This window comes from Vulpes lagopus, chromosome 10 (genome assembly GCF_018345385.1).
Source record: "Vulpes lagopus strain Blue_001 chromosome 10, ASM1834538v1, whole genome shotgun sequence".
Taxonomy (NCBI): Eukaryota; Metazoa; Chordata; class Mammalia; order Carnivora; family Canidae; genus Vulpes; species Vulpes lagopus.
In genome coordinates this window covers 83,036,440-83,047,034 of record NC_054833.1, presented here as the reverse complement: position 1 = coordinate 83,047,034, position 10,595 = coordinate 83,036,440, and the positions used below count along the sequence as shown (strand labels likewise).

Here is a 10,595-nt window from a genome sequence, read left to right as displayed (position 1 = left end):
TTTAAAAAGAAAAGAAATATTCTTAAAGCCAAAGATTGCAAAAGATAGAGAAGATCTTAAAATTATCCAGAGAGACCGAGCTCTTAACTCTGGCACCTGTCTAGATGCTAGCCCAGGTCACAAGCCGAGCCCTGACCCCCAGCCCAGGTTGAACCCTGCAAGCCCTGGGGCTGTTGGCCACTGCTGAGCTTCTGGAACTATGTGCCTCTGGCCGAGTGTGGAAGTCTCCCGCACAAGTCTCAGCACCGGTGAAACCCTCTGCAGACCCACTGACTGACCAGACAAGGGGCCGCAGGGCTGCGGGACAGAAACCAGGAAGGCCATCTTTTTCTGAGCCTGGCCATGCGCCCCTACTCTGAGAGGCATTTCCCTCCTCCCTGGGGGCTTCCCGGTTCCTCGCAATGACAGGGCACTGCGGGGATAGGGAGACCTTGGGGACAGGCGGACCTCGGTCCGGGGGAGTCCGGTGCCATCTCGCGGCCACTCCAAGCACTGCGCACGAAGCCCCGAGGTAGGCCCGCAATTTTCTAGGACGGAACCTGGACGCAGACCCCGCGATTGCAAGCCGGGGGCTCCCTCATGGGGCGGGGGATTTGGAGGTCTCGTCCTATGGAGGGGCATCTGGGGTCACACCCAGGCGCAGAGCTGTTCCTCCTCGTCGGGGTGGCGTCCCACCCGCCCACGGTCGCTGGACCCCGGGTGGCGGCGAGGTCCAGGGGGCCAAGCTGCGGGCGGCAGCAGCGTGCGGAGGCGCCGGGCCAGGCGGGTGCGGGCGGCCGAAGCGAGCACGAGCAGAGGAGGCAGCGAGAGGAAGCCGAGAACGATGAGTGCCGCGGAGCCTCTATCCGACAGCAGCGTGCGGCACGCGGGGCGAGGTGCTGGGTGAACCTGGAGGCGAGGCGGGCAGTCAGGCAGGGCGGCTAGCGGCCGGGAGCAGGTGGCTCTGCGGGGGTCTGGGGGCGGGGCCCGAAGTCGGGGGCGGGGCCGTGGGGGCGGGGCCTGGTAAAGGACTGGGGGCTGGAGTAGGTGGACCCGGCTAGGCACGCGGTCAGTTAGCCCCTCAGGGGTGGGACCTGGGCCCATGTCTGAGGGCTTGCGGGGTGGGCTGGCTGGGCCCCGGCATTAGTGAGTTGAAAATAGAAGAACCGGGGCCCAAGCAGCATATGACCTGCGCAGGAGGCCCTTGAGGGGAGGCTCAGAGCCTTGCTCCGGATCGTCCCATCCCCACGGTCCTTCCGTGTCTGCTCTCCTGGGGCCCTTCCCTGTGTTGGCATTGACCTGGAGCTCCTTCCCAGGGCTCTCACCGGACGCATCACCTTCCCTTCTGCAGCATTGCACTCTGTGCCCCTCCCCCGCCTCTGACCGACCCCTTCCCCCCTTCTGACCGACCAAACCAGAGCCCATTCCACGTGAGGAAGTCCAGCCGAGGGCAGGAGCAGTCTACGAGGGGCTGTGGGTGCGCGTAGGGGTGGCGGACTGGAGAACTTTGGCAATATCTCCCTCCACCTTCTCTTCCTGGACCTCCCTCTTCTTCCCCCCATGCCCAGCTGTCCAGGCCCTGGTGGCCCTTGGTACAAGGCTAGGGGGCCTCGGAAGGGGAGGGAGCAGGTCCGATCCAGTGACAAACAAAAGCTCTTCTTTTGCTGTGGCTGCGGGGAGTGTGTGTGTGTGTGTGTGTGTGTGTGGTTGGCAGAAGCAGGGGCTTACCAGGGAGAGACACAGATGTCTCTGGGACAAGGGGGCCATGCTGGGAGGAGGGAATTCACCTAGAGCCCCAGCGCCCACACTTCTCAGGACCCCCACTCCCTAAGGCCCCAGCCAGCCCCCGCCCTGCCCATGGATGGCTTAGCTCACCCTTGAGTGGCACAGGAATCCCAGGTACACGATGGCAGCTGCTGGCAGCAGTACTAGCACGAACACAGCTGCAGGCAGCAGCAGGTGCAGCAAAAGTCTGGCCAGGGCTTGGCCAGGCAGCAACAGAGTCCCAAGGCCTCGGACAGCCAGCCCTACCCACCCTGGGGACCTCAGGGCTGAGGCTTGGCTGTCAGGAAATCTTCCCGGCAGCATGGGTGCTGTGTCCGAAGTGCCCCCTCCCTCATCCTCCTCTGTCTCCTTCTCCTGTTCACTCATGCTCTTGCAGGCAACAGGCCTGGTGGGTTCACAGAGGTATTCAGATGGCAGGACTTAGGTCTTCAGGTCAGACTTCTACCCAGACTCCAGCAACCTTAGAGGACCCAGATGGGGGACAGCACCCTGGCCCATGTAGGTGCAGCTCTGACCATCAGTCTCTGAGGTCACACCCCAGCCTCAGTTTGCCCTGCTGCCAGGCTGGGCTTCCCTCTGCCAGGCGACTACAGCTCCAGTCCTGCTCAGTCTCTGCAGCCAGCTCCTGTGTGTTCTGGTCAGGGCTGCACAGCTGTCCTAGCTCTGGGGGCCCTCCTCCCTCCTGGTCCCACCCCCTCCTCGCTTCCAGCTCCCTCTCACAACGACTTCATTTCATAGGTCTTGACTCTGACAACTGCCCCATCAGTTGCCGCTGTGTTGAGGTGGCCACCCACTGCACTTCCTGTCCTTAGTCCCTGCTGGTGCCCTCATCCCCAAACCTGGCCTCTGTCAGCCTCAGTGAAACAGGGAAAACACTGGGTGCCTAGACCGTAGGGGTGTTGAGAGGGCATGTGAAGCACTTAGTGCAGGACTTAGCACACAGTAGGTGCTCAGTAACAGCAGCTATGGTTATCAGCATCCTTTGTGTTGAAGCCTTGTCCATCCTGAAAATAGTGGGAGCGTGCATTTTGTTATTTCACCTGGGGAGAACACATTCCCAGGTACTCCGTAAACCCCAACTAATTTCCCTCCAAATTACTAAAATGCTCTGAGCTCCTAACAGATGTTAGGTTTTTCTTGCATAGCATTTGGCATTTTAAAAACCGCTTACATAACTAGCTGACATTCAAAGAGTAGGTTGCCTGTGAACTGAATGAACAAGCTGTGCGATCAGGTATGAGTGTCTCCCCTTCACTCCTTCTCCCACCATTGGCTTTATTACATCCAACTTCTAACATTTTCCAGTGTGTAAATTCCCTTTGGACACAAATGAATGGTGGAGGATGGCAGTCAGTGCAAGCAGGTTTAGGAATGCAAGCCTAATACATGCCCCTGTGAGAATGCAAGCTGAAGTTCCCTGCAACACATGCCAAGCCCTGTTGCCCGACACACACAATTGTTTTCACAGGCATAAACATAACAAGATCTTATAGTGGCTGTTTATTTATTCGGATAATGAAATGAGGCTAAAAAAATGTTGCAAACAATACTGTTCAGATGGATGCAGAGTTCAGGTGGAAAAGGTACCAGTCAAATCTCCTAAGCTCCACTCTCTGCTTGGTCCGTCTTGCATTCATTTGCTCATGCTATAAGCACCCTGAGCTCCCTCAGTGTGCCAGGACTGCTCTAGGCTGGGATGCCATAGGCCCAATGTGGGCCTCTGCTCTTCAGGGTATTGCTCTGTGTGGGTGCCCCAACAGGCCTGCATGCATTTATAGCTGAGTGAGGCAGAAGTTGGGATGACCTGCCACACAGCTGGCCCTCACAGTCTCCTGCCTTCAGGAAGGCAGTTTCTTTTTTTAATTTTTTTCTATTTATTTATTTATCATAGTCACAGAGAGAGAGTCAGAGACACAGGCAGAGGGAGAAGCAGGCTCCATGCACCGGGAGCCCGACGTGGGATTCGATCCCAGGTCTCCAGGATCGCTCCCTGGGCCAAAGGCAGGCGCCAAACCGCTGCGCCACCCAGGGATCCCAGGAAGGCAGTTTCTAGGCTTACCTGGCTCTCATGAGGTATTGGATTTTCCACCCGTCCTCCCAGGGTGCGGTGTCCACGGAAGTAACTCTTCCATATCAGGGCTCCTGGGCACCGCCCCCACCCCTGCGGCCTGTCAAGGGATGCAGGGAACTGATACCTCGGCTCCCTTGCTTTGGCTGGCCACTTAGGTAGTACCTACCCTCAAGGGGCTCCCTACTCCCCATAGTGTCACCCAAGTTGCCGAGCATCCATGGTAAATCAATCCTGGTGTGGAGGAGTTTACCTCCACAGCCTGGAATCATGAGAGAGGCCAAGCTGTAGCCCCAGAGGTGGTCTTAGCCAGCAGGGACAGGAGTAGGGGATGAGGAGCAAGACCTGAGGGAGGGACCCAAGGGAAGGCATGTGGGTGCCTCCCTGGGGCAAGTCATGGCACATCAGAGGCTGTGGGCGTGTTTCTGCCTGCCTGGCCTTTGTTTCCCAGGAGGGAGGCCAAGCCAAGAGCCCTGGCAATTGGCAGGGGAGGAAAAGTGCTGGAGCAGGGACTGCTGCCAGCAGGTGGGGTATCCTCTTTAAGTTGCTGGGTAAACAGTGCATAGAAGTGGCCCTGAGACTGACGCAGTGGGAGCACTGCTATCCCCACCCCACAGCCTCGGTTCCAGCCTTCTAGCCCTTCGCAAGCAGACAGCCCCACCTCCAGTCTTTCAGAAGGAGTTTCATGAGAGGGCTGTCAGGCTGTGGTTTGGCCAGGAACCACATGGAGAGGACCCCTAGCTGGATGACAGAGTCCCAGGGTGGACTCCCTTTAGGGGTAACTAGGAGCTAAACCCTTCAGAAGACTAAGTGGTAACCTGGTCCCTGGGGAATGGTGGTGGTGGTGGGCAGTTCATATTGGCCTGAGGACACATGGACAGGGGCTGGACAGGGGTCTCCAGTATCCATGAAGGATTCTTGTTCTTCCCAGATGGACTCTGGAAGCTCCCAGCCAGTGGGGAAGGACATGACAGAGGCAGGAGGTGAGCAGGAACTTCGGTGGGTGGAACTGGGCTCAGAGGAGGCCCTGGGAGCCAGGACAGAGGGGCCCAGTGACCCACAAGCCTGGGGCCTCCTGCTGCAAGCTGTGTGGAGGGGTCACCTTGGCCTGGCCAGGAAGCTACTGCGTCAAGGGGCGAGCGTGGAAGAGAGGTGAGCCCTAGGGTTGGACCAAGAATCTTCACCAGGGTGGGGTTGGTGGGGGTCCCTTGTCTGGGCCAGGGGGAAAGGGCCCCTCTACCGGCGCCCCTGCCCGCGGCCACTCCAGCCTCGCTGCCCACAGGGACCACAGGGGCAGGACCCCACTCCACCTGGCGGTGCTGCGCGGCCACGTGCCCCTGGTGCGTCTGCTGCTGCAGCGAGGGGCCGCCGTGGGAGCGGCGGACCACGCGGGGCGCACTCCACTCCACGAGGCCGCCTGGCATGGGTCCTCGCGGGTGGCCGAGCTCCTTCTGCGGCGGGGGGCCCTGGCGGCGGCGCGCTCGGGGGCTGGCCTCACCCCGCTGCACTGGGCCGCGGCGCTGGGCCGCACGCTGCTGGCGGGGCGCCTGTTGGGCGCGCCGAGCCCGGGCCCCGCGTTGGCGGATGCGCGCGGCTGGACGGCGGCGCACTGGGCGGCTGCGGGCGGACGGCTGCCGGTGCTGGAGCTCCTGGCGGCGGACGGCGCGGGCCTGGACGGCGCCCTGCTGGTGGCGGCCGCTGCTGGGCGCGTGGCGGCGCTGCGCCTCCTCCTAGCGCTCGGGGCGCGGGTGGACGCCCGGGACAGCGCGGGGACCACCGCGCTCGGCGTTGCGGCGAGTCTGGGCCGCAGGCAGGTACATCGCAGTGTGTTTGTCCAGTGTGTCTGCCGGGACGGCGCAGTCAGGCGGGCCCCTGGGCAGGTGGAGCGGGACTGGAGGGTAAGAGCAGGGTGGGGAGAGGTCGTTGTCAGGAGCCAGAAAGCTGCCTTGACTATGTCTCCCGTTTGTAACCTCTCTTGGGAGCCTGGGGTGGGGGAGCATGCATGGCCGGGCATTCGGACTTCATGCGGGTGACTGGCAGCAGCAAATACATATGAGCACCAGGGCTATGCTTGAGTCCAGCAGGGCCCTGGGTAGTGAAGGGAGGCCATGGGCTGCTTAGTCTTGGATTTTATCTGAGGATGTTTAGGAGGACAGGTGGTTGTCGGAGTGGAATCTCCCCAGGGTGGCAGAGGGGCTGGCTCATTTTTACTAAATGGGGAAGCAGCACAGAGAAAGAGGCTGTTAGGCGGGGGAAGCCAGATGACGTGCGGGTCAGATAGAAACTGTGTGACCCCAGCCCTTCATCTGCCTGGGCCATGGCCAACCTCTGCCCTCTCCTTCCCTTCTCTTCCAGGACATGGAGGTGCTGCTTGACCATGGGGCAGACCCCAGCCTCAAGGACAGGCACAGTCGCTCTGCACTCCATAGGGCTGCTGCTGGGGGGCACCTGCCTGCTGCCCAGCTGCTAGCAGCCTGGGGAGTGGAGGTGGATGCTCGAGACTCATTGGGACTCACACCCCTACACCATGCTGCCCGGGGAGGCCATGCAGAGGTTGCCAGCCACCTCCTGGACAGGGGAGCGCAGGTCAATGCCACTGGATGGCTCCATAGCACCCCCCTTCACCTTGCCAGGGAGCATGGCCATGGCCCCACTGCAGACCTTTTGCTGAGCCGAGGGGCTAGCCCCACCCTGAGGACACAATGGGGTGAAGTGGTCCAGGACCTGGTGTCCCTGGAGGCTTGCGCCAAGAGCTGCCCACCTTTTGCAGAGAGCAGGAGGGGGGGGGGCACATAGCTGCAGAGGCCCTGAGCTGGACAGAAGTCTCCTGGCTCCCACAGCCTTCAGTGTGCCAGGTTCCTCTCTTCTGGACTGAGGCTGCCTGCCTGCCTGCGGGGAGGATGGCTGAGAGGTTCACGGAAGAGAAGGAAGCAGTGGCTTGAGCTCCAGTAATGAACCTGGGACTGCCCACTGCTCCCTGGGGTCACATCACCCCTACAGCTCCAGATTCCTCCACACTGTTTAGCAGAGAGCCTGAGTTGTGGCAACAGATTTGAGTAAGATGTGGTAGTCTCCCCTGCATCCACCCTAGGTTTGTCACCCGCAGCTGCTCTCACTGTCCATGGGGATGTTCTTCCTATGTCACGTGAGATCCAGTATCTGTCTTCTGGCATCCATTTGTTACACGGCCAAATTAGTGGCCATAGTTGCTTACATCTCCCCTCTGTCCAGGGCCTGCTCCCAGAACTGCTGTCTCCTCTCTCATACATCCAGTGGATATTCCCTCTGTCCTAAATTATCTAAGGTCAGGCACCATCCAACTAGGGACAGGCCCTATGCACCAAGGACCACTGGGATATTGGACAAGCCAATCCCAAATGTTTCCCTTGCTCTGCCTGTCTTTCCTGTGAGAACCCCTATAAAGGCTCTGGCCAGAGCTTTCTGCTTCTTCCTGCTTCTGCCTCCACAGGACATTGGTGCCTCTCTTTGGCCCTGTAGGGCATGGCATGTCCTCTCGTCTCAGGAAACGCAAGTAATAAGATACGTTCTTTCAATGGTGTCAGCCTCTCCCTGTCATCACTCAGCCATTTCCATAAATTAAAACTCCTGTGGCACAATTGAAACAGAGGGACAGTTGTTTCTGATGGTCTACCTCTGGATCTTTGTAGAAAACCATCACCATTATTCAATTTAAAACTATAGTTTTTCTGAGAGATGGCTTTATGGGACAGATTTCATTTTTCAAGAGTGTTGTGTGCCAAATTAGCGCCTCTGCTTACAGGCCATGGAAATGCTTGGATTTACATCCAGGGCAACAGGAAGACTTGAGGGAGTTTATGTAAATGTGACATGGTCTGGGATCCCTGGGTGGCGCAGCGGTTTGGCGCCTGCCTTTGGCCCAGGGCGCAATCCTGGAGACCCGGAATCAAGTCCCACGTCGGGCTCCTAGTGCATGGAGCCTGCTTCTCCCTCTGATTGTGTCTCTGTCTCTTTCTCTCTGTGTCTCTCATGAATAAATAAATAAAATCTTTAAAAAAAATGTGACATGGTCTAATCTGCTCAGGCGCCTGCCAAATACAGAGTTGATGTGTCTAGGGAAGGGAGGTACAGGGAAACCAGTGAGATAGTGGCACCTTGGCCACCAGGGTGGGATATACAGGCAGAATTGGACTGATACTGTGGGCAGAGCCCTCTGGACTTGCTGATGGACTGGACATGGGAGACCAGGGAGAGAGGGCATATCAGTGACTCCTAGTGAGACCTAGGGCTGAGCTGGAGGGGTGTGGAGAGCAGACACACAGGGGATAAGGGAAAGTGGGGACTGTAGTGACATCTTTGGGATCCTCAGGGAGAATGGTCTTCAAAGGCACAGGATGGCGGTACACACAGCTGCCCAGCAGTCTGTGGGCTCTACCTTCACAGCATACCCAGCACCCAACTGCCTCTCACCTTCTCCATTGGATCTACTATGGTCCAAGCCACAGTCATCTTCGCCTGGAATGTAATGTTGCCACAGCTAAGCCAGCTTCCAGTGTAATTGGTTTTCCTGCTTGAGCCCTTGCCTCCCTGAAGTCTGTTCTGCAAACGGCAGCTGTAAGTTTATTAAGTTGGATGATGCTACTCTCCTGCTCAGAATGCCCCCAGTGACTCTTCCGTTCACAAGGTGAAAACACAGTGTCACATATTGTATTGTCCAGATGCCCCAGTGACCTCACCCAGCTCACATGCTCTTTTTTTTTCTTTCTTTCTTTCTTTCTTTCTTTCTTTCTTTCTTTCTTTCTTTCTTTCTTCTTTCTTTCTTTCTTCTTTCTCTTTCTTTCTTTCTTTCTCTCTCTCTCTCTCTCTTTCTTTCTTTCTTTTTCTTTCTTTCTTTTTTTTAATATTTTACTTATTTAGGGCAGCCCCGGTGGCACAGCGGTTTAGTGCCGCCTGCAGCCTGGGGTGTGATCCTGGGAACCCGGGATAGAGTCCCACGTCAGGCTCCCTACATGGAGCTTGCTTCTCCCCCTGCCTGTGTCTCTGCTTCTCTCTCTGTGTGTCTCTCGTGAATAAATAAATAAAATCTTAAAAAATATATCTTACTTATGTATTCATGAGAGACATACACAGAGAGAGGCAGGGACATAGGCAGAGGGATAAGCACACTCCCCTCAGGGAGCCTGATCCAGGACTCAATCCCCTGACCGGGATCACACCCTGAACCAAAAGCAGACAGACACTCAACCGCTGAGTGACCCAGGGGTCGTTCACATCTTCTTTCTACAATGTGATCTCCATGTTCCTCCTGTGCAAATTAACAACAGAAAGCCTCACGAAAATATAGTTGGAGAGGTTTGAGTGGGAGAGGAGGTTCTCAGGCCCTACCACTCCTCAGCAACTGCTGACCCAACAAGAAGAGAGGGACCCTGCAGATGGGTGTTACTTCACTAGCTCAGCAGGAGATAGGAGGCTTTCCTTATCTCCCAGCAACAGCTCAGCCTGAGAGACCATAACAACCCAGCCAATGAGAGGCAGCCCCAGCCCAGCCAATGAGAGACAGATGCAGTTCATCCAATGAGAGACAGCCACAGCCCTATCAGCGAGAAGCCACTATACTTCACACTCTGTTTACTCCAGTGGACGTTTTTGTTTCCACCAGCTCCTTTGCTGTCTCAACTCCTCACTTTCCTCTATAAAATATCCTCTTTGGTTGTTCTCCGGGTATTGTAGTAACTTGCTTGTCCTGGACTGCAATTCTCTTTTCTCAAATATATATATACATTTTTTTTTTTTCTGGTAAAACGACTGGCAATTTTATTTTATTTTTTTAAAACACTTTATTTATTTATTCATGAGAGACACAGAGAGGCAGAGATACAGGCAGAGGGAGAAGTGGGCTCCCCCGCAGGGAGCCCGATGTGGGACTCGATCCTGGATCTCCAGGATCAGGCCCTGGGCCAAAGGCAGGCACTAAACCACTGAGCCACCCAGGGATCCCGCAATTTTATTTTTAATCTTAACATTCCCATCCAGAGCTAGAGTCTGTGTCTTTGCCCTTTGACATTGAGTGAACTTTTGTGACTATTCAGACTCCTGAAATGATGCTGTGCGGTTCTCTCAGGTGAGCCAAGAAGGAGATAAAGTATTACCTTGGCCTTCAGCCATTATGTATGGAATGACAGCCCTGAAGCCATTGTGCTGCGAGAAAGCCTGAATGCAGCATGGTAAATAACCAGAACATGAAGTCCTTTCATGACCAAGGCCCTACACATCCTCACCAGTTTCCATCTCTGGCCTCTGACTTCTTACTGAAGTTCAGAGGTCCTTGGGACTCGTTTGCCTCACTCCCACCACACTGGTCTTTTGACTGTTCTTGACCACAGGAAAGGTGTGCTCTTACCTCTAGTCCTTTGCACTTGCTGACTCCTCTGCCTGCCATACTCTTCCTACAGATACCTGCCTGCCCCAATCAGTAACTCCCTTCTTTGGACCCTCTAATTTAAAATTGCACCGTCCCAAAAGGGAAAGCTCTTCTTTGAGTAGAATCATAATAAATATGGAAAGAATGATGGGGCTAGAAAATCAACAATGAATGAATGCAAATTTGATGAGAAACAGGATATTCATGTTGTCTCAAAGTGTGGTGGCCACAGAGGGGTGCTGCTTAGGCACCCATTCCAGACTGCACTCACCATTCAGGTTCAAGTCCACCACAGCATCTCTCAGCAAATGGCATGCTTCTCCTGGTGGCTCCAGACACAGGCTGAACATGGTGAAAGTACTG

General features: G+C 56.2%; 2 protein-coding genes across 2 annotated transcripts; one reads left to right on the top strand and one right to left on the bottom strand.

Moving 5' to 3' along the window:
• On the bottom strand, positions 1-2,394 carry TMEM88B (transmembrane protein 88B). Its single transcript, XM_041770073.1, has 2 exons — positions 1,855-2,394; positions 1-888 (listed from the first exon to the last, which is right to left on the bottom strand). The coding sequence occupies exons 1-2, from the start codon at positions 2,128-2,130 to the stop codon at positions 628-630; spliced, it is 537 nt and encodes a 178-aa protein (XP_041626007.1). The 5' UTR covers positions 2,131-2,394; the 3' UTR covers positions 1-627.
• A 1,403-nt stretch (positions 2,395-3,797) lies between these two features.
• ANKRD65 (ankyrin repeat domain 65) lies at positions 3,798-7,700 on the top strand. The gene is made up of 4 exons (XM_041772542.1): positions 3,798-3,837; positions 4,764-4,984; positions 5,115-5,646; positions 6,188-7,700. The coding sequence occupies exons 2-4, from the start codon at positions 4,764-4,766 to the stop codon at positions 6,626-6,628; spliced, it is 1,194 nt and encodes a 397-aa protein (XP_041628476.1). The 5' UTR covers positions 3,798-3,837; the 3' UTR covers positions 6,629-7,700.
• Positions 7,701-10,595: the final 2,895 nt, after the last annotated feature.